This window comes from Callorhinus ursinus, unplaced genomic scaffold (assembly GCF_003265705.2).
Source record: "Callorhinus ursinus isolate GAN/ISIS: 27379988/994484 unplaced genomic scaffold, GSC_fseal_2.0 scaffold15, whole genome shotgun sequence".
NCBI lineage: Eukaryota > Metazoa > Chordata > Mammalia > Carnivora > Otariidae > Callorhinus > Callorhinus ursinus.
The window spans coordinates 1747774-1770768 of NW_027397077.1; the positions used below are offsets into that span (position 1 = coordinate 1747774).

General features: G+C 53.6%; 3 protein-coding genes across 3 annotated transcripts; 1 reads left to right on the plus strand and 2 right to left on the minus strand.

Moving 5' to 3' along the window:
* Nucleotides 1–8897: 8897 nt before the first annotated feature.
* On the plus strand, nt 8898–11919 carry GDF15 (growth differentiation factor 15). The gene is made up of 2 exons (XM_025884806.2): nt 8898–9202; nt 10757–11919. Exons 1-2 carry the CDS (start codon nt 8920–8922, stop codon nt 11398–11400), a joined length of 927 nt encoding a protein of 308 aa, XP_025740591.1. The 5' UTR covers nt 8898–8919; the 3' UTR covers nt 11401–11919.
* Nucleotides 11920–15445: 3526 nt separating this feature from the next.
* On the minus strand, nt 15446–19375 carry LRRC25 (leucine rich repeat containing 25). The gene is made up of 3 exons (XM_025885489.2): nt 19273–19375; nt 17827–18620; nt 15446–15875 (listed from the first exon to the last, which is right to left on the minus strand). The coding sequence occupies exons 2-3, from the start codon at nt 18609–18611 to the stop codon at nt 15740–15742; spliced, it is 921 nt and encodes a 306-aa protein (XP_025741274.2). The 5' UTR covers nt 18612–18620; nt 19273–19375; the 3' UTR covers nt 15446–15739.
* A 1154-nt stretch (nt 19376–20529) lies between these two features.
* Nucleotides 20530–21137, minus strand: LOC112833938 (cyclin-dependent kinases regulatory subunit 2). Its single transcript, XM_025885366.2, is given in 2 exon segments — nt 20530–21008; nt 21011–21137. Coding segments are annotated over 2 exon segments (237 nt in total). The 5' UTR covers nt 21054–21137; the 3' UTR covers nt 20530–20814.
* Between the last annotated feature and the right edge of the window lie 1858 nt (nt 21138–22995).

A 22995-nucleotide genomic window follows, 5' to 3' on the forward strand; every position in this document is an offset into this window, starting at 1 on the left:
ACCTCCTGTCATGAGGAACAAACAATAAAAGTGGGTGTGTGTTCTGTTGTGTGTTGTGTGTGTTTGACGAGGGTGACTATGGACGAGAGTAGGTGGTGAGGGAAAGTTCTGGGCGGTTTGTGGCCAAGCCAGGTGGCAGGGACGGCCTGACCCCTGGCCTCCATGCTGTTTACTCCCACCTTGGATTGGCCCCTGGGGACCCATGGAAGCTGCCAGCGAGGAATGCAGGGTCCCGGCCTGCTGAGCTCATCCATGGCTGGCTGCCCACAGTCTGTCCCACTGCCCCTCCCAGCTTGGCCACGGGGCTGGCCATGAGGTCATCTGCTAACGATGTTGTAAAGGGAGCCAGATGGGCCTGGCTGCCAGCATTTCGGGGTTTGGTGAACCGGAAACACCATGGAGCTCATGTCCCCCCCTTTCCCTGTCCCTGGGGATCCCCCAGGCCCTCCGTGGCGCTGTGTCCTCTTGGGAAATTCCAGGAATACATTAATTACTGGTCCTGTTCGTAAAGTGACAGACGCCCATTCACGAACCAGCAGCTCCTCTCCTGGATGGGCCGAGGGGCACGATACTGCGAGGGAAAGGGATGGACCAGCAGCGCCTGGGGGGCTCAGTTGGTTAAGCAACTGCCTTTGGCTCAGGTCATGATCCTGGAGTCCCGGGATCGAGTCCTGCATCGGGCTCCCTGCTCAGCGGGGAATCTGCTTCTCCCTCAGACCCTCCTCCCTCTCGTGCGCTCTCTCTCTCTCAAATAAATAGATAAAATCTTTAAAAAAAAAAAAAAAGGATGGACCACGTGGGAGAGAAAGAAGTGTCTCAGACGTGACGTTGGGTGAGAGACACCAGACCGTAAAGAGAATACCCTGACTGGTTGTGTTATATCAGGTTGGAAAACAGGCAAACTCATCCCCGGTCACAGAAATCGGCCTGGTTGTTACCCAGGGATAGGAATAGTGACGGGAGGGGGACCAGGAATGATCTGGGACCTCATCTGGGAAGTGGTCCCACAGGCCTACTGTGTGTGAAACACCATGGAGCCGAACACTAAGATGGCTTCTTCTTGTTTCATGGAAGTCGTATCTCAATAAAAGTTTAAAAGGAAAAAGGCAGAGCTGTGGAAACTATTCTGGCCACCCCTCAAAACGTTAAACACAAAATTCCAATTTGACCCAGCAATTGCACTTCTGGGCCTATCCCCGCAAGAACTGAAGACAGGTCCTCAGATCCTCCCACGCGAGCGTTCACAGCAGCCCCGTCTGCAATCACCAAAAGGTGAAAACAATCCAAATGACCATGTTCATGAGTAGATGAACAAAATGTGGTCCATCCACCTGGTGGAATGTTACTCAGCTGTAAAAAGGGATGAGACCCTGACACATGCTACACCATGGAGGAACCCTAAAAACATCATGTGCTCAGTGAACGAAGTCAGGCATGAAAGGCCACCTGCTGTATGATTTCACATATGTGTATGACATTGTCACTTATAATAAGAAATATGTGTTTGGTGTTTGATCCTTGGAATTCCCACGATGAGAGCTATAAACGTGTCCTTTTTTTTTTTTTAAAGTAGGCGCCATGCCCCACGTAGGGCTTGAACTCACGACCCTGAGACTGAGAATTCAATGCTCCACCGACTGAGCCAGCCTGGTACTCCAAGAGTACAAAGATGTCTTTTCTTTTCTTTTCTTTTTTTAAGATTTTATTTATTTATTTGACAGAGACAGTGAGAGAGGGAACACAAGCAGGGGGAGTGGGAGAGGGAGAAGCATGCTTCCTGCTGAGCAAGGAGCCTGATGCGGGGCTTGATCCCAGGACCCTGGGACCAGGACCTGAGCCGAAGGCAGACGATGCCTGAGCCACCCGGGTGCTCCTGTCTTTTATTTTCCTAATGAGGTGACTTTTGGAAGACACCTAACCGTGTGCTTGGAGAGTTTAACTTTCTGTCCCACTCCCGCTGACCTCAGGGGAGGGGAGAGGGGCTGGAGGCTGAATCAACCCCCAACGGCCAATGATTTAATCAGCCATGCCTGTGATGAAGCTTCCATAAAAACCCAAAGGGTAGGGTTCCCTGGAGAGCTTCTCCGTTGATCAACATGGAGACTTGGGGAGAGGGCACCCCTTCCCACATATCTTGCCCTATGCATCTCTTCATCTGGCTGCTGATTCGTATCCTTTAACATCCTTTGTCATAAATCAGTAAGTGAGTGAACGGGTTTCCTGAGCTCGTGAGCCGCTCCAGCAAAGTAACCGAACCCAAGGAGAAGAGGTCCTGGAAGCCTCTGAGTCATAGCCAGGCTATCAGGACCGCAGCTAACAACCAGGACTTGCTCTGGGCATCTGAAGTGGAGACAGTCTTGTAGGACTGAACCCTGAATCTGTGGGATCTGACACAGGTAGGTGGTGTCAGGATTAGGTTGAATCGTAGGACACCCATGCGTGTTGGAGAATTGTTGGCGTGCAGAAACCTACCCCCGCTCCACCACATCGGAAATTGGGTGCAGTATACTTAATATGAAATGTCCAGAGCAGGCAGATCCACAGAGACAGAAAGCTGATTGGTGGCTGCCACGGGCTGGGAGAGGCCGAGGGGGAGTGGCTGCTCAGGGGGGACAAGGTCTCCTTGTGTGGTGATGAGAATGTTCCGGAAGAGACAGGTGATGGCCGCACAACCACTGCAGGCCACTCCACGGCTCGCTTGAAAATGTTGAACCTTCTGCTACTTTTCCACGGAGCCTCACACCTGACAGCCTCGCAGGAGAACCAGGGGTGCATAGAGGCCTGCATGGCCTGATGGGACATGGTGGGATTGGCCCCTACAACTCTATCTACCTTACTTGCCCCCAGGGCCCTGGCTTTCTTATCCCTAGAAAGCGACTGGGTCTGAATGGAAAGAGGCTGGGTCTAACCTCCCAGCCAGCTGTGATCAGGCTGGAAAGTGACAGCGGCAGGAGCAGGCTTAAGCACCTCCTGCTTCTTGGGGGCATCCCTCGGGACGCTCAGGGACTTGACTCAGGTCAAGGCTGGGCTGGAGGAGAGGATGGGGGTTGGGAGCACCCAGCTGAGCCTGGGATGGTAGTGTCAGAGAAGGCTTTCTGGAGGAGGGGTTTTTTTGAGTAAGGTTTTGAGGAACGAGTAAGAGTTCCCCCACAGATAATGATGAGTGACTGCAAATACACCCAGTTAACCACATACCTCCTATGCACCTGGCCCTGTCCTTTCTACCTCATTTGAACTTTTCTCCAGTGAAAGTCTCAGTTCTCATTTTCCAGACAAAGAAACGGAGATGGGAAGGAGAGGACTGACTTGCCTGAGGTTGTACTTTCTGGCTCTTTCTGTCCTTTCTCTCCTCTGCTTTCTTTGTTTTTCAACATCTTTAGCCTTTGGCCCTAACCAGGAAGGGAGAGCAAGAATCCCATGAGGGAGAAGGCCACCTCTTAAGCTCCTGCCATGAAATTTAGCACATAGTTAATGACATTGTTTTTTTTTTTTAAGATTTTATTTATTTATTTCAGAGGGAATGAAAGAGAGAGAGAGAGCACATGAGAGGGGGGAGGGTCAGAGGGAGAAGCAGACTCCCCGCTGAGCAGGGAGCCCGATGCGGGACTCGATCCCGGGACTCCAGGATCATGACCTGAGCCGAAGGCAGTCGCTTAACCGACTGAGCCACCCAGGCGCCCCATAGTTAGTGACATTGTAATAAGTCTTCTTCGACAAAAGCATTCTTTCCACCAGTCCACCAGGCTGAGCTGATGTTCTCATTTTACGGAGGAGGATGCTGAGGCTCCAAGTGGTGCCCCAGCTTCATCAGGAGCACATCTTTGCAACCAGGCCCGACTGTGACCTCTCAAGTAAGTTTTGTACACAGGGGTGGGCAGGAGATGCTGGGGAGGCCGGGATAGTTAAGTTCAGACTATAAAGTTTGGTCCTACAGTGTCAGGCCCAGCTCAGAGAGCAAGGAGCACAGCCATGCCTGGGCAGGAACCAACACCATCACGTTTCTCCCTGATGCTGCTGACACCCCAGGGGGCTACCACTGGGGCGTGCCCTATCCCTGATCCAGGAGCACCTCCCGACCTTCCCAGGACCCTCCAAAATGCAGTCCAGGCTGGATGTGCCCAGATCCCAGAAGTTGCAGAAACACTTCAAGGACACCCCGCCCATGCTGCCGTTGACCAAGAACTTGAAAGACTCACACCCCAACTGCATCCTGAAGTGTGGGTAAAGTCTCGGAGACCCCTCTGGGCAGTCCCCACATCCAACCAGTGGTTCTGTGTCTTAGAAAAACACTGCTCAGTTGTGAACTAGGCAGGAATATCCCATCCCCCACCGTGACTGATGAAGTAGCTAACAGCCTCATTTGTTTTTTTTTTAAAGATTTTTACTTATTCATTTGAGAGAGAGAGAACGAGAGAGAGAGAGCACATGAGAGGGGGGAGGGTCAGAGGGAGAAGCAGACTCCCCGCCGAGCAGGGACCCCGATGCGGGACTTGATCCCGGCACTCCAGGATCATGACCTGAGCCGAAGGCAGTCGCTTAACCAACTGAGCCACCCAGGTGCCCCTAACAGCCTCATTTGTGGCCAGACAGGGTGGGGCTCGGCCAACATGGGATTGTTAAAACCCCATCCTGATCACAGATGGGGAAACTGAGACCCAGAATGGCCAGCAACTCTCCTGAAAGTGAGAAAGGTCTCAGCACCTGCGGAACCCAGAGAAGCGGGTGCCAGGAGGGCATAGTTCTTGCCCTTGGCTAGGGGTCTGCATGTGGGAGTAGGGGAAGGTGGGTAGAACCCGCTCAGGTTGGTTCCAGATTTGAGGCAATCGAGGGCCAAACTCAGCTAAAGTTGCCAGCAGAAGGTGCCCTTGAGAACTGTGCTACCTAGGATCCCGGGGCGGGGGGAGGATTTGGGGGCGGGGGAGGTGTCAGGCTCCGGGGAGGGCTCAGAACCCTCCCTGGTCTCACCTGGGCTGTGTATTTCCAAGTAAACCTCTATCCTCTCAGACAGAGAGTAACCTAGTAACTAGGTCGAGGGTCCTAGAACCACAGGCCCACTCCGCAGTTGTCCCCAGGACCTGGGAGGGGAGCTGTCTAGGGATCCTAAGGGTCCAAGGAATCTGGAAGCTGGACATCTTGTGTGGTCTGCCACCCCACGCCCTGCACATAAGGAGGCCCACGAGGGGTCAGTTTCTCTTTCTTTCTCCACAGGAAACCTCCAGCCTAACATCTCTTCTGCCCCTGAGAAATCCTGCCTTTTCCGGCCCTACTCCCACTGTCTCCAACGGTGCCAAGCCCACTGTGAGTCCTACAGTCCTTGAAGCGCCATGCGGGCCTGGGTCTCAGTTCATTGTCCAACCCGGAGGGAGCCTCCAGGCCCCTGGAGGGCCGGAACCACCAGGAAGACCGGGTAAAAAGCATCTGGGATATGTCTCATAGCCTGACCATTATGTCGCCACTTTGGCTCCAGGCCCACGGGTCAGAATAGCAGCCTTTCGGGTGAGGCAGGTACTTGCCAATGGCCATGCCTTGAAACTCAATTCCTAACAGATGCTGAGTGCACATTGTCCCCTGACTCACTGCCTATGAGTCCTCCTTCCAACCCCGTGAGGGGGTGCCATTACCACCTTTTACAGACAGGGAAACTGAGGCTCACTGGTCACAAGCTGAGGGTTGAGGGCTCACAGATCTTGAGGGACTCCAGTCCAGCCTTTAGCTGTTCCTTCTTCCCCAAATCCATTTCTCTTCCTCCCTCTCCTCACCAAACCTTCCTTCAGCTGCCCAGTTCCTGCCTCCCCAGTATTCATGGGGCACAGAGAAAGGGGACGGGATGGGAAAGAGAGAAGCGACCCCAGGCTCTGGGAGGTGGCCCTGGCTCCCCACTGCTTGGGTGGGAGTCACCCAAGTGTTCACCCAGTGGGGTCTGGGGCAAGTGGCCCTCGTGGCCCACATACTTCGTCTTTTTTTTTTTTTAAGATTTTATTTATTTATTTGACAGAGAGAGACAGCAAGAGAGGGAGCACAAGCAGGGGGAGTGAGAGAGGGAGAAGCAGGCTTCCCGCCGAGCAGGGAGCCCGATGCGGGGCTCCATCCCAGGACCCCGGGATCATGACCTGAGCTAAAGGCAGACACTTAACGACTGAGCCACCCAGTCGCCCCCCCACATACTTCGTCTTGAGGAAACCCCGGAGAAAGCCGGTTTGGAATTGGGCTCTCTGCTCCCAAGGCAGGTGGTATCCCCGAGTACTACAGGAGGATTTCGGGGAACAGAGTTGATCTTCTGCCTGCCCTGGGGGTACCTGGTGTGTTTCTGGGGCTCCCTTAACATCTCAGATTTCCAGCTGTTCCTAAATCTCTCTTTCGGAGAAAACGTTCCTGCTGAAGGTGACGGCATCTTCTGTCCCCAAGGGAGGGGCTGGCCGCTGGCCCCTCTGCTTGCCTTCTCCCTGATGCCCAGAGCTCCTGTGAGTGCCTTGTCCGAAACCCCCGTGCCTGGGACCCCAGGGTCTGCTGGACACTGTCCGAACGACACCCCAAAAAGTAAATGAAACAGTTGAAATATGTGATTTCTTGTGTGTCTTTGTGAGAGGTTAGGGTCCACCGGGATGATCCTTGGCCTAGGAGGCATCAGTGGGCAGAGGGGGCCCAGAATCACTGGGATTCCTGTCCTTGGTATGTGACCCGGTGCCCAGTCTGTGGTGGCAGTTATGAGTGCGCTGAGTTAAGAATAAGATTTCTGTTCTGAACATTCTCCTTCCTCACAACACACTACCTTTGTTCTGATGCACAGAGAGTTGGAGTAACTTGCCTATGGTCACACAGCAAAGTGGGTGGCGCTGGGATTTGAATCATGATCAGGTTGCCGCAGCGCATGTGCAAACATTCCCACTCCCTGTGTGTTGTCCCCACAACCCTGACACAGAGTGCTGTTACCACCTTTTACAGATGGGGAAACTGAGGCTCTGCCAGTTGATGCCCGTTGTCCCATGTGTCACGGCCAGGGAGGAGTAGGCTAGAACGTCAACCCAGGCCAGCTTCTCTGGAGCTGACAAATGTCCAGTCTGTTGGGACCTGGGTCAGGAGAAACTCTTCACGAGGCTTTGAAATTTGGAGGAAAAAAAACAGTCAACAGTTCTAGACAGAGGAAACTTCAGAATCCTATCCCAGGCTTAGAAATGCCAGGAAAACAGATGGCCAGCCAGGAGCTGGACGTATGTGAGATCTCCAGTATGGAGTCGCCCCCCTACAACCTTACGCGCCTCCTTGCCCCCTCTTGGTTTGATTCCCTTATTCAGTAATGGAGGCTAGTGAATGTTGGCATCTCGCCATCATTGATCTTGCAGGGATGCCTACTAGGACAACGCCCCCTTTGCCCCACTCAGCCCCAGGTTAGATCAGATCTAGGCACTGGTGACCCTCGCTGCCCTGTCCCTACCAGTCTGGACTACTCAGCATTCTGGCTCGCCTTCGGGGCCTGGCCTCTGCTCTGACCCCTGTTACTGAGCACTTACTATGTGTGCCAAGCTGGTGAGGCAAGAGGCCCATTTGCCCAACAGCCCCCGTCAGGATGGAAGTGACAGTGGCGGGAACAAGTGTGTTTACTAAGCACTTGAATGCCCAGAGCATCACGGGGTGGGGGTGGGGGGGAGATTTGGACCCATAGCTGGGTGATAATCTCACGCATAGAAGCTGAGACCGAGACTCAGAGGGGCCCGAGTCTCCCCAGTGGGTGCATGCTGGGGGTGGGGAGAGGTCTGACCCTGTTCCTCCAGGGGAGACTTGCTGTGTGGCCCCCCAGCGTGTCCTTGTGCCTCTCACCAGCACACACTCTGTCCCACTTGACACATCCCCTCCATCTGCCTCACACAGCCGCTCATCTCCTCTCTGGCCAGGAAGCTAGAAGCAGGCACAGGGGCTGGGGCCAGGGGGCCTGAGCCGTGGAGAAGGGGCTGAGGGGAAGACCTGGGTCTTTCTGGGGCACCCCTTGCCCCTCCACCATCTGGTGGCTGGACCTGACACCAGCCCTCCCTGACCTAAACCCCAGCACTCTGATTCCCTGCCATCTCTGTTCTGGGCCCAGCCAAGGGACTGTGTCCCAGAGTAGCTTCATCTCCATCTAAGTCTTCAGAGACCTCCAGTCTGGGGAAGACAGAGCCAAGCACAGATAGTCTCAGTGCTGGGAGGTCAAGGCTGGGCTGGAGGAGAGGATGGGGGTTGGGAGCACCCAGCTGAGTGTCAGAGAAGGCTTTCTGGAGGAGGGGCTTTTTGAGTAGGGTTTTGAGGAATGAGTAAGAGTTCCCCCACAGATAATGTTGAGTGCCTGCAAACACACCAGTTAACCACATACCTCCTATGCATCTGGCCCTGTCCTTTCTATCTATTTGAACTTCTCTCCAGTTTTCATTTTCCAGATGAAGAAACAGAGATGGGATGGAGAGGACTGACTTGCCTGAGGTTGTACTTTCTGGCCCTTTCTCCTCTGCTTCCTTTGTTTTTCAACATCTTTAGCCTTTGGCCCTAACCGGGAAGAGAGAGAGAGAATCCCATGAGGGAGAAGGCCACCACTTAAGGTGCTGCTGTGGAATTTAGCACATAGCTGGTGGCTAATAAGTCTTCTTTGACAAAAGCATTCTTTCCACCAGTCCACCAAGCTGGGAGGAAGTGCCCATCTCATAGAAGAGGATACTGAGACTCAGAGAGGCTTCTAGGGGGTAGGTACCCCCGCTTCTCCAAGAGAACCCCCCCAGAAGGGCCTCCCCCTGAAAAAGCAGCCCAAGACTCAGCCAACTATGGTCCCTGGAGTGTTTACTCTGCACCCAGGGCGGAAGGGACCAGGCAGGCGGGGGCGGACAAAGTCCGGGGATTATAAAGGCCAGTCCAGCAGCGTCCGGTGTCTCAGTTCAGAGCTCAGCTAGCACTGGCATGCCTGGACACGGACTGACGCCACCGCACCGCTCTCCGATGCTGCTGATGCTGCTGATGTTCTCGTGGCTGCCTTCGGGAGGCGCCCTGTCTCTGGCCCAGGAGCACCTCCCGGCCTTTCCGGGACCCTCAGACGCACACCCCAGCACGGAAGTCTCCAGAGTCCAGGAGTTTCTGAAACGCTACGAGCACCTGCAGACCAGGCTGCGGTTGAACCAAAGCTGGATTGATTCAAACCCTGACCTCGTCCCTGCAGCTCAAGTCCGGATACTCACTCCAAAGCGTGAGTGAAATCTAAGAGACCTCTGTCCCCTGGGCAGCTACCATCATTTAACCAGTGGTTCTGAGTCATAGGGGCCCAGGCCTGCCCCTGAGCCTCAGTTTCCCCATCTGTGAATCGGACAAGAACATCTCCCCTTGGGGCTGATGGGGGAGCTGGTGGCCCGGTTTATGCCGAGACAAGGTGAGGCTTGGCCAAAGTGAGATGTTAATGATGGCAGATGGGGAAACTGAGGCTCAGAGAAGCTAGGGATTCTTTTGAAAACTCACAGAGCCTGGAATGCCCAGAGACAAAGTCAGGCAGCAGGGAGTGGGTGGGTGGGGGGTCCTTGTCCTTGGATGTATGGGGGAGGGCGCGCAATCCAGGAGAAAGGATGCCAGAGAGCAGGGAGCGGGCGGAGCAGACAAGAGGAGCCGGCGGAGCGGATGAGAGGAGCGCAGCCTAGCGATAGGTGGAATCTGCCCGTCCTGGTTCCAAATCTGACGCAATCCCTTGACACGGCACTGCTCAAGTCGCACGTGGCATGTGCCCTAGGGAGGGAGGAGATACCTTCTCACCCATCCATGGAGGATCTAGGGGCTAGAGAGGGCAGGAGGAGATCTGGGCTACGCTGGGAACTGGGAAGGGTTAGGGGAAGAGCGTCAGGCCAGGAGGGAGCGCTACTATCTCGCCCTAATCCTACTAGAGCTGTGAGACTCCAGATAATCGTCTTGTCCTCTCTGAGCCTGGTGACCGGTGTCCAGGGCCCTCAAACCCTAGTCCCCCACAGTATCTCCAACACCTGTACCAGCCTAGGGATCTGAGAATCCTGAGGATCCAGATATCTTTCATTTCTCAGATATGGAAACCAAGACCCAGAGAGTTGAAAACACAGTAGCTAGTCCCAGCACTTAGTAGGCCTTCAATGAAATGTTTTTGACTGCCACAGGAGGCAGAACCAGTGTTTGGATTTTAGTCCCTCTAAATATCATGTACCATTAATTCCTGCAAATATATATATATATATATATATATATATATATATATATATATATTTAGATTTTATTTATTTGAGAGAGAGAGAGAGAGAGAGAGAAAGAGCACAAGCAGAGATGGGGAGGGGCAGAGGGAGATGGAGAAGCAGACTCCTGGCTGGGCAGGGAGCCCGACATGAGGCTGGATCCCAGGACCCTTGGCATCCTGACCTGAGCGGAAGGCAGAGGCTTAACCGACTGAGCCACCCAGGCGCCCTAATTCCAGCAAGTATTTACTAAGCACCTACTGTATGCCAGACATGGTGGTGACAAAGCAGACAGAAATCCCTGGTGAGGGGATTCAGTAGGGAAGATGAAATGATACACAATGAAATAAAATAAAATAGGGCAGTGCCTATTTTAGGCAGCGTGGAGGGATACGTAGCCTGCCATGCTGAGATTCAGGGGAATAGTGTGCTTGGAAGAGGAAGCAGCTTGTGCAAAGGCCCTGAGGTGGGATGCAGCTTGGCGTGTGGGAGGAAATGGGCACTCGGCACCTGGCGCACAGTAGGCATGTGGTTGACTGGTTTCCTCTCTTCCTCAGTGCGACTTGGACCGGGCGGCCACCTGCACCTGCGCATCGCCCGGGCCGACCTGACTGAGGGGCTCCCCGTAACCTCCCGCCTGTATCGGGCGCTGCTCAGGCTGTCCCCGACGGAGCCGAGCTCGTGGGACGTGACTCGGCCGCTGCAGCGTCAACTCAGCCTTGGAGTTTCCCGGGCGCCCACACTACGTCTGCGAGTGTTGCCTCGGTGGGACCGGTTGGGAGCGACGTTGCCTTCTGCACGTCCCCAGCTTGAGCTGCACTGGCGGCCACGCGCGGCCAGGGGGCGCCGCAACGCGCATGCGCACGTCGGGGACGGTTGCCCCCTCGGGGAGGGGCGCTGCTGCCGCCTGCAAAGCCTGCGCGCGTCGCTCGAGGACTTGGGTTGGGCCAACTGGGTGGTGGCGCCTCGCGAGCTAGACGTGCGCATGTGTATTGGCGCGTGCCCAAGTCAGTTCCGATCGGCTAACACGCACGCGCAGATGCAGGCGCGCCTGCACGGCCTGAACCCCGACGCCGCGCCTGCGCCGTGCTGCGTGCCCGCCAGCTATGAGCCGGTGGTGCTCATGCACCAAGACGGTGAGGGTCGCGTGTCGCTTACGCCCTTCGACGACCTCGTGGCCAAGGACTGCCACTGCGTATGAGCGGTCCTAGTCTTTCACTTACGGCTCGTGAGCAATGGAAGTGACCTCAGAGATCCTTGCCTGTCGAATGGGCTTGTGGGACCTTAGATGCCCGATTCCCACCACTGTTGTCTACCCTGTCCCGCCCAAACCTCTGTATTTATAAGTTTGTATTTATTATTAATTTATTGGGATGATCTCCCTGGGGACTGGAGGGCTAGGGAGGGCTGGTCTGACGGTGTGCACTTATTTAAACTGTGGTAATAAAAATGAAGCTGTCTGACCTGAGCCCCGTGATGTCCAGGATGAAGCTAGTGACCCTGGGAAGAACCTTCCCCTCCTTGGCCTCAGTCCTCGCAGGGGACCCTGGTATCAGGGTGAGTGGAACCCCGTTCAGGGAATGCATGGTGGAGCGTTCTGTAATGTCAGGCAATTGGATGGTGCTCATGACACCGATGCACCTCAGGGACAACCCTTCTCTCTGTCTCTGCTTCTCTATCTCCTTGTGTCTCTGTTTCTGGGTGGCAGTCTCCCTCCATATCTCATCTCTTAAGTATTCCTGTTTCTGTAGTTATATGGCCCTGTCTCTATCACCGTCGTGCAGTCAGTCTCTCCTTGCACTGGAGTCACCTTTCCAAACACAGGCAGCCTAGAGTCATGTCCGTCTGCAGCCAAGTGTATTGTGTGTGATGTTGCCCCCGACCTAGAAGAGTCCCATCACTTCTTTTGGGGGCACCTCCCTCCAAGGGCCAGGGGGGCCACGCCCTGTGCAGCTAAGGCGACTAGGAATTCTGGGGCTCTGCCTGCACTTGGTTTCCACCAGCCCACAAGCAACAGCATGGCAGCCATCCCCTCCATCTGCTGGCTCCAGACCACGCCATTACTGGCGCCGTCTGGGTTCCATTTCCAGTAACAGCTCCTGCGGAAGTGCAGAGTATCCTGGGGAAGCCATCCCTCACCACCCCAGCTCTCCCCAAGGCTAACCCGGGTCACTGGTGGGCAAGCTTCTGTTTCAGGAAGTCCACTCTCCTGTTCATGACTACAGTGTTGGAGTCCCCAGAACCCTCAGGATCTCTCCAGGCCTCCAGCGGCTGGATCGCCTATGACTTGGCTCTGGAAGCTGTGAGGAAGCAGCTCAATGGCCAGCCTGGCAAAGCCAACACCCCGCCCCAGTCCTGTGGCCACCCCCAGCCACCAGGCCTCAGGCGGCGCTAGGCTCATCAGAGCCTTTCCCCTCTCCTCCCTTCCCCTCCCCCTAGATTAGGCAGGCTGCAGCAGCAAGCAGAAGCAGTTGGGTTTTTTTAATATCAAAACACCAAAAAGGAAGTTGAGAGAACCCCACTTTTTACCATCCACGCCACATGCATGCCTCCCTGACACCCTATAATTGTGTGCCTTGCACCAAGTAGAAAATAAACTCCAAGCAGCCAGTTAAAAAAGAAAAATGAAAAACAAACAAACAAACAAACAGGAGGAAATAAATACGTTGTGAAGAACATTTTCGTGCACACAGCATCTCCCATGTTATATAGTCTTCCTACTTAGGATCTTGGGATCCCTGATATGTGCCAGGTCCCCCCTTCCCACACCGATGTGCCTGTTCACCCTGAGAATCTCCGAAGGGAAATGTTATGGGGGTCTGGGGGACAGAGTACCTACTGCCAGCAGTGAGTGAGGTGTGTCCCCTGTGAATGCTGCCACCCAGAGGCAGACCTGAATGATTGTAGGTGCCCATGAATGTAGTCAGTAAATGCCCGCTTTGTGCCAGGTCTTGACTGGGCACTCAGGACACAGAAGGAACAAGACAGGGGCGCCTGGGTGGCTCAGTCATTAAGCGTCTGCCTTCAGTTCAGGTCATGATCCCAGGGTCCTGGGATCGAGCCCCGCATCGGGCTCCCTGCTTGGCGGGAAGCCTGCTTCTCCCTCTCCCACTCCCCCTGCTTGTGTTCCTGCTCTCGCTGTCTCTCTGTCAAATAAATAAATAAAATCTTAAAAAAAAAAAAAAAAGAAGGAACAAGACAGGCAAAAGCACCCCATCTAAGCTGTCGAGTGAGGGAAACAAATGAGTACAAAGTTACATAATAAGAAAGTGGTGGACTGCAGTATGAATTGTGCTGTGGAGTCAACCCAGGGAGTGCATTAATGAGTGGAGGCAGAGGTGATTTATTTATTTTTTTTAAGATTTTATTTATTTATTTGAGAGAGAGAGAATGAGAGACAGAGAGCACGAGAGGGAAGAGGGTCAGAGGGAGAAGCAGACCCCCCCCCCCCCCGAGCAGGGAGCCCGACGCAGGACTCGATCCCGGGACTCCAGGATCATGACCTGAGCCGAAGGCAGTCTCTTAACCAACTGAGCCACCCAGGTGCCCAGGCAGAGGTGATTTAGACAGTTGGGGGAGGGGGCCTCCCTGAGGATATGGCATCTGAACTGAGACCTGGAGGAAGAACAGGACTCAGGGGAGAGTTGGGGAATGGGCATTTGAGGAAGTCAGAACAGCAGGTGCAAAGGCCCTGAGGTAGGAACAAGCTCAGTGTTCAGCCGCAAAACTGTTGAAGATGGGGTCAGAGAGGTGGGTGGGGGCCAGAATCCACCAAATCTCATCGGTGGTGGTGAGCGGTATGGGTGTGTTTGAAGAGCCATGGGTAGATGTGAAGGCGTGAGAGCTGGAGAGGGCTGGGATCTAATTTATGCTGGAGGCGAGGAAGGCACATGATCGGGGGCAGGGGTGGGCATTTGAACAGTGTCTAGGGTGGGGATGCAGAGGTTCAAGGAAGCTAAAGACCTTTATAGGTGCCCTCTCCCACCCCAGATCATTCCCAAGTGTTGGGGAACCCAAGAGAGCCTCAAAGTTAAGCTCAATCCCAGGGTCCCCCAAAGCTAGCCGATGCCATATGAGCATTTCCCCCAAATATCAGCTGTTGCCTTTGCTGAACATTATTATGCCCGTGTGCCTTTCCATACCTCTAGTTGCTGCTTACCAGGCCGGTCCCCCCACCCAGTATGCGTGTCCTCTGCTTCTCAAACACACATCCTTCAAAACCCACTCCAGATTCCCTTCTCATGAGCAGCCTTTTCCAAACTCTTTTGTTCATCTCTCTCTGGATCCCTTGGCCCCATCCCTCCCTCCAGCCCAGGCTTGACCTCTCAGGACTGAGGGTATCTGTGTCTGGCTCTCTCCCCTAGATTGGAGGGTTGGCAGGGTCCAGGCTGGGAGCAGCTGATAGGAAGCCCAGCTGAGGGGCACCTGGGTGGCTCAGTTGGTTAAGCGAGTGCCTTCGGCTCAGGTCATGATCCCAGGGTCCTGGGATCGAGCCCCGCATCGGGCTCCCTGCCCGGCGGGAAGCCTGCTTCTCCTTCTCCCACTCCCCCTGCTTGTGTTCCCTCTCTCGCTGTCTCTCTCCCTCTCTCGCTGTCTCTCTCCCTCTCTGTCAAATAAATAAATAAAATCTTTAAAAAAAAATGTTTAAGAGTGTGGGATGCCTGGGTGGCTCAGTCATTAAGCGTCTGCCTTCAGTTCAGGTCATGATCCCAGGGTCCTGGGATCGAGTCCCGCATAGGGCTCTCTGCTCCATGGGGAGGCTGCTTGTCCCTCTGCCTCTGTCTCTCATGAATAAATAAATCAAATCTTAAAAAAAAAAAAGATGTTTAAGAGTGAGAAAAAGTGGAAGGGGATGGCTTTCTGGGCAAAAGGAGTGGCACGGGCAAATGAAAACTTCAGGAGCGAGGTGGGCTGGGTGGTGAGGAGGCCTAGACCAGAAAGACAGAAGGATGGGAGAGGACAGTGATAGTGAGTGGGGTAGGGCAGAACCACGCAGGCCTCAACTGCCAGGCTGAAGTCCTGGGGGCAATGGGGAGCCACGGAGGGCGTGTGAGCAGGGGAGGGGCACAGTCCCATTCGGAAGTTATAATGATCCCTCTGGGGCTGGTGTGGGCTGCCCTGGGGGCTGAGCCTGGGTACCAAGTGCCTGGGAACGGGGCCTGAGAGGGACAGAGTGGGGAACAATTCGGGAGTCTCGGAGAATCTGGTCTGGGGAGCTTAGGGAATCCCCACCTCAAGGAACCCACTTGCCCTGAGCCAGCAGCGTTTATTAAGCACCACCTGCACACCGACGGGAGGGTGATGACAGCGTTCACAAACTGACCCTCCTGTCCCCATGTCGGGGCCTCTCCTCTTCCCCCTTGCAGCAGCTGAGGGAGCTGAGAAGCAGAGCGGGGCTGGAGAGGGAGCTGAATCCCTGGGCCTCAGGGACGGTCCTTCCCTGTCCCCATTCCTCAGGTGGGAAGACTGAGGCCAGTGAGGAGCCAGAATGCCCCCAAGTAAGTAGAAAGCAGCAGGCTGGAGTTCAGGGCATCAAAGGCTCAGCGCCCGGGGATCACGTACTCCTCTTCGTCAAGTGGGGTCTGGTGCATCGACCGCAGGTTGCAGTAGACAGGCTGGGAGGCATGGTCGGGGCCCTCGTAGTTCATGTAGAAGTCGTCCTCTGATGGGTGAGCCCTGTGGAGACAGAGAGACGAGAGCGGAGGGAGCACTCAGGGGGTAGGCACGAAAGTTCTGGGCGCCTGAGTCCCCTCCTAGTGTTTACATGTGAGGAAACTGAGGCACAGGGCCGTGTTCTCCCAGCCGCCCAACTTCCTCTGAGGAAAGGAGGTGGGGGCCAGGGATTCAGGGAAGATTCCATGGATTTAGCATTTTTGTTTGTTTGTTTTGTTTTTAAGATTTTATTTATTTATTTGAGAGAATGAGAGAGAGAGAGAGAGAGAGCGCACATGAGAGGGGGGAGGGGCAGAGGGAGAAGCAGACTCCCCGCCGAGCAGGGAGCCCGATGCGGGACTCGATCCCGGGACTCCAGGATCATGACCTGAGCCGAAGGCAGTCGCCCAACCAACTGAGCCACCCAGGCGCCCCTGGATTTAGCATTGTAATGCTCCTGTCCAAGGACCTCAAGCCCATGGTCAAATTGTTTTCTTCCTTAAAGTTGAGGTAGTTGCTAATTTTTTACATTAAAGTCTAGACTTTAAATTTTTCTTAAATTTTAAATCTAGACTAATTTTTTTCAGTTTCCTCTTGAAAAATCAGAAGCTCTAGTGGCACCAGCCCCATGGACACAAGTGGCTAGAGCCAAACCAGTGCCCTTTCAGCTGGGAAATGTTTTTACTAGATTCTCTGAAGCAACAGACTTTGTGGCCTCAATACAGAAATAAATTTGAGTCTCAGTTTCTGCATCCATAGAATTGGTCTGGGAGGAGATAGCTTCTTAGCGATGTCTAGTTATATATGGTGGGCAAGCCCCGCCCCCCCAAAAAAGAATTCTCCTGCCTCTGGAACATTCTAACCCTACTCTGGTTTGAACAAGTGGTGTCCATCGCTTATTCATGCTTTAGAATGAATCACTCCAAACACATAAATCCTTGTCTAGGGATAGAGAACTGGGAGCCAGACTCTGCTTTCAGACTCACTGTGTGACCTTGGGCAAGTCACTCCCCCGCCTCCCAGAGCCTCCGTTTGTTCAAGTAAAATGTAGGGTGGGAATGACAGATTGCATTCTAAACAAAGTTTTTGGAGGAGACTGATCCTGAGGCTTTGGTGACAGCGAGACAGAGGTGAGCCTCACAGCACACGCTGCCTTAGCAAGTCGAATGCCTACAACTCCCTCCTGCAGGCCACTTCTGCTTTTGAGTCCTATTTGCATCTGCTTTGCATATTCTCTCATTTCTCACCCACAGCTTCCCACCAGCCTCCCCACTTTGTGGATTCCCCTGCCCACACCGATCCATGACCCTGTTCCATTCCTGCTTGGATTCTCCCAGCCACCTCCAGCCTCAGCTCTGATGTCTTGCCTTCTCAAACGGATTCACAGAAGATTCTCCATTCTCTCCCACCTCTAGGACTTTGCCCCTGATGGGGCTGCCCCCCGCAATTCCTTTCATTCCCTCATCCAACCTGGAAAAGTTGAACCCATCCATCTAAGTCCAGCCAAACCTAGAGGTGTCAGGGCTTTGTCGGGGAGAGAAGGACACGGTTTTCTGAACATCTCATGTGTCAAAGGGACATGTGGAAAGGGGAGCTGTCCGCATCTTACAGAGACTGAAACAGAGACTCAGAGATAGCCCTGGGTCACGCAGGATCTGAGCCAGGCCACCAACTACTTCTGTGAAGCCCCTATTCTGCCTGGAACACTTGCTCCCTCTCCCCCATCCTGGGCCACCAGAAACTCAGTTTGCAGGTCACGAAGGAGGAAACTTGTCTCATATTCAGGAACTCACTTAATTCTTATCCCAACTCTGCGAGGTGGGGGCTGTTATTATCTCCATTTTACAGATGAGAAAATGGAGGCCCTGAGGTAAATCGACTGGACCAAGATCACACAGCCTACAAGAGGTGGTGCAGGGATTGGAAACCCAGCCATCTGGCTCCAGAGTCTTGCAGGCAGATGTGAATCACTCACCCATGTTCGGCCCACTGGTGCCCCGCAGCTGGCTGGCCCACGAACACATTCTCATAGTCGGGGGTGGAGGGTCTGGGCACGGCAGCTGCTGGGGGCTTAGGGCTGAGGCCCCGGCTACTGTATCTTGGCTGCTTGCCAGAGCCAGACCGATAACCATCCTGAGCAGCCCCTGTTTTGTCCAGGTCCCGGTTACTGACCCTCCGGCGTGCCCGGAGTCTCCAGGCCAGCCCTAGGCCAGCAATGGTGAGCCCCAGGAGCAGGCTTCCACTGGCCACCAGTGCCCCGATGGTCATCAAGGACAGGCCACGGGAGCAGCCAGCCTCCAGGAAGGCGGAGACATTGTGCCAGGCACCGGTAGCTCTGTCTCGGCACTTGAGAGGTGGCTGGCCGGAGCAGTTGTCCTCTCGGACCTGGTGCCAGGATTCCAGGACACAATTGCAGTCAGCCTTCAGGTCAAGTTTACAGCTCACGGCCAACTCCTTGGCCACCTGGGTCAGTGGGTTGTTTGTCACATCTAGGTCCTCCAGCTTTCCCAGGAGTTTAAAGAAGAGAAATGGTAGCTCTCGAAGACTATTTCCAGACAGGTTAAGGTAGAGCAGGTTCCTGGCCTGCAGAGACTGGTTCTGGGGCAGTCTGAGGCCTTGGCCACTGAAATTCAGGCATATGGCTGTGAATTCTGTGTTCCAGTCCACGATCCCGGAGGACACGTTGCAGGAAAAGACTTGGCTGTCTGGATACTGCAGCAGCAGCGGCAACAACAGCATCCACGCCAGGGAGCCCCCCATTCAAGCAACCTAGGCAGAGACACCAGAATCTAAGCCCGACTTTAGCCTGTGATCACCTCACCCTCACTGCTTGTGTTGTATTATCATTATCATTATCATTATTATTATATCATCATTATCTCAGAGTGGCCCAGGCCGCTTCTGAAATGGTAAAGCGCAGGCCCTCGCTTGCCGCTCCTCTGGATGGCTCTGGCTTCTGGCCTCAGTCTCCCCCTCTGGGGAATGGGTACGTAAGTAATCCGGGTGCCTGACAGTCCTGGAAGGCGAGGAGAAGACCCGGCCCAGTCAGACCCTCCCCTTCTCCCAGTGGAGCCCCTTCGGGTTAAGTCGCCCAATTCTCCCCAACACCAACCCCACCCCCCCCACCACGAATATTTCAGGCGCCCTCACTGGCCAAGATAGGACCATATGCAAAATAAGCGGTTGCCCCGGAAACGGCCCCCAGGCCCAGCTAATTGTTTCTCGCAGAACTGCGGGGTGCTGAGAGTCTCGGGCTGGGGTTGGATGGGGCTGCTGTAAGGAACCCCTTCCAGTCTGGCTTGAGGCCCCTTCCCGGACCCAAGTTCCAGCGCCTCGGTCCTATCTTTCTGGTCCCACCATCACGCTTTTGCCTCGGCAGGGTGGAAGGTTCTGGCGCGGGAGGGGCTGCGTGGTGGCTCACCTGGACGTGGGGGCCAAAGTGGTCAGCACCCTCCGCGGATCCGCTGTGGTCCGTGGCGCTCCTCAGGATCTGCACCCAGCGACTCAGGGGAAGAGGAACTGGTGTCCGGGTGTAATGCTGAGGGGAAGAAATAAGACACAGAGACCCGCCCCCCTGCAAGGCCTCAGGCCCAGGATTCTCACGGGAGGGGGAGGAGCAACCTGCTTCTCTTTTGCTGGAACCCAGTGACAACATGTCCCCCATTAATACCCTAACCGACCAACTGCTACCTCATCAACTTGCTTCCTGGCGTCAGCTCACTTGATGCCCAACCCATGTGTTCATTTGTTCATTCAACAATCACCCATGCTGAACTTCCAAAAGGCCTCAGTATGGCCAGGTTCTGGTGAAGCACCCAGTCTTCGGAGAGGACAGAGCTGGACACAGACAGACCCAGTCCAGTGGAGTCAGGTCAGGTCACAGAGAGGGACAGAATCCTGGAAGGCTTCCTGGAGGAGGAAGCATTAGAATTGGGGCTTCCACACATGAGTAGGTTTTGCCAAGGATTCCTAAAGCCTGCCTTTGACTCTCCAACCTGCTGGCCTTCCCCACAGACTCAGAGCTCGTGCTCGGGTACAGCGATGCCTCCATGCTGCAAGGGGCTGTGAGGAGGGTTCCCTGGGGAAGGAGTCGTTGAGTCTGGGGCTTGGAGGATGAGTCACAGTAGCTGGCAGAAACAAATGCGTGGCAGATTCCAGGCAGAAGTCACAATAGGAGCAGATGCCCTGCAGGTTGAGAAAGCATGGCTGGCTTGGACAGTGTGTTTAGGAGTGGAGGGGTTGGAGTGGACAGGCTGAGAGGAGAAACTGGTGGTGTGGGCAGGGGGTGGGCAGTGCTGGCCTCAGACACCAGGATGAGGGGTGGGACATTATTCTCAGGGCCATGGGGAGCCAAGGAAGATGTGTGAGCAGTGGAGGGGTACTGTGTTAAAAGATTCCTCCAGACTGAGCCTGGTGTCTGGAGATGGGGAACCTGGGGAGGAGGGCAGAGTTCCAGAGGAGGAGGGGGGCCTGAGTCAGACCCAAAGGGTAGTAACAAAAGTAGATTAAGAAGGAGATTAAGGGCTAGAGGAGTGTCTCAGCCTCACCGGGGTCCTGGCATCAGGCAGACCAGGTTCCAAATCCATTCCAGACACTGACTCACGGTGCAACCTTAACCACTCTGTGCCTCAGTTTCTACATCTGTAAAATGGGATAAATGCTAAGAGCCTTCTTTTTTTTTTTTAAATGCAACATACAAACTTTATTTAACAAAAGCAACAGGTAAAGTCAAACAGGCACTTATATTAAGAGAAAAACCAACTAGAAGAAATTTTATCTTAAACACCTTACAGTAACCTATTTGCAGTTGCATTTACTGAGCTCTGTTGCTGTGAAGAATACAGCTCATGCACAGGTATGGATCAACAATTTGTACATTTTTCAAGTATTCACTGAATACTACCTTATATACACATGTACATTAAATTTGAAAAAGATTTAATTGACGATCCCCAGATAGACTTCATTTTTGTTGCTCTTTTGGAAGAGGTCGTCTAAAGAGAAGAATATGTGGTTCTGGCTCATGAATCATGTAATGAACCCAGCCTAGACTCTGTTGGACACCAAGTCTCCTCCACTCCTCTTCAGACATCAGATGGGTTTTCGGGACTTGTTTGGAAAGTTCTCTGGGTAACATGACATGCCGGTACTCGTAGGCTCGTCGAAGTACTTGTCCGAGTAGTAGATCTGCTTGTGGGCCATCCTGCGGGCGGGCGGGAGCGACGGGGCGCAAAGAGCAGGCGCGGCGGGCCACACGTCCGGGCCTGGCCAGAGCAACGACTCGACCGAGCCTTCTTTTTTTTTAAAGATTTTTATTTATTTGACAGAGAGATAGAGAGCGAGCACAAGTAGGCAGAGCAGCAGGCAGAGGGAGAGGGAGAAGCAGGCTCTCTGCTGAGCACGGAGCTCGATGGGGGACTCGATCCCAGGACCCTGGGAACATGACCTGAGCCCAAGACAGCCGCTTAACAGACTGAGAAACCCAGGCGCCCCTAAGAGCCTTCTCCTTGACTGTGGGAAGCTGAAATTCACTCGCCCATGCTTTCCCCTCTCCTCAAACTCTGCCCCTTTCCATCTAGGAACTCAGAGGAATTGACCAAAGGTTTTGAACTGAGACTTTATAGAAAGTTGCAAGTTGTGGCTTCAACACACCCAAAGGTACTCCCTCCTCACAGAAAAATTGCAAATCACAACTCTGAGGTACCGTGTGTTTTCCTCTATCAGACTGGTAAAACTTCAAAAGTGTGATAATGTCCGGTGCTTGCAGGGCTGTGGGGACACTGTGGCGCTGTCCCAGGGGAAGGCACACTGACACAGGCCACCAGAGTAACAAACACTTGTGCTTGCTGACCCAGCAGCCCACTTTTGGGATGCTCCTGAATAATTCACATTTACAAAATGAGAAGGGCAGCAGGGGCAGGAACTAACTCGTGAGTGGATACACAAAATGCGGTGCATCCATACAGCGCAATATTACTCAGCCATAAAAAGGAACGAAGCCCTCACACACGCTACATCATGGATGAACTTTGAAAACATGATGCTGAGTGAGAGAAGCCAGACACAAAAGACCACATAGCCTGTGATTCCATTGATAGGAAACGTCCAGAACAGGCAAATCCATGGAGACAGAAAGGAGACTGGTGGTTGCCAGGGGCCGAGGGGGAGGGCCTGCTCATGGGCACAGGGTTTCCATTTGGGACAGTGGAAATGTTCTGGAACTAGATGTTGGTGGTGCTTGCAAAACACTAGAAATGTACTAAAAAAAAAACCTGAATTGTTCACTATAAAATGGCTAAAATGGTAAATTTCATGTAAGTGTATTTTGAACCATTTAAAAAAAGAGGGAAGGCAGGAAGATGGCAGAGCTGAGATGCTTCACTGCAATGTTGTTATACGGGGTGGAAAAAAGGAAGCAACCTAAAGGGTTGGTTAGATGAATAGCAGTTCATCCATCCTGGGGGGGTGCGTGGCTCAGAGTCATAAAAACAAAATGATAGAGGTTTGTGAACCAATAAGGAAAGATTCATTCATCTTTTCCACAAAGCTTTATAAAGCACCTACGATGTGCCAGGCACTGGTCTAGGAGCTGTGCATACAGCCCTGAACAAAACAGACAAAATCCCTGTCCCCATGGGCTTCTTGTAGCAGTTGGAGAGACCGGCGACATGCAGGATCTACCGGGAAAATAGGAGACGGGTGGAAGAAGCAGAGGAAAATAAAATCGAGAAGCAAGCAGGGAAGGTGGCAACTCTTTTTTTTTTTTTTTTAAGATTTTATTTATTTAGGGGCGCCTGGGTGGCTCAGTCCTTAAGCGTCTGCCTTCGGCTTAGGTCGTGATCCCAGGGTCCTGGGATCGAGCCCCACATCAGGCTCCCTACTCCGCAGGGAAGCCTGCTTCTCCCTCTCTTACTCCCCCTGCTTGTGTTCCCTCTCTCGCTGTGTCTCTCTCTGTCATATAAATAAATAAAATCTTTAAAAAAATTGTTATTTATTTAGGGGCGCCTGGGTAGCTCAGTCGGTTAAACACCTGCCCTCAGCTCAGGTCATGATTCCAGGGTCCTGGGATTGAGCCCCGGTCAATCTGCTTCTTCCTCCCTCTGTGCTCTTCTCTCCGATAAATAAAATCTAAAAAAAAAAAAAA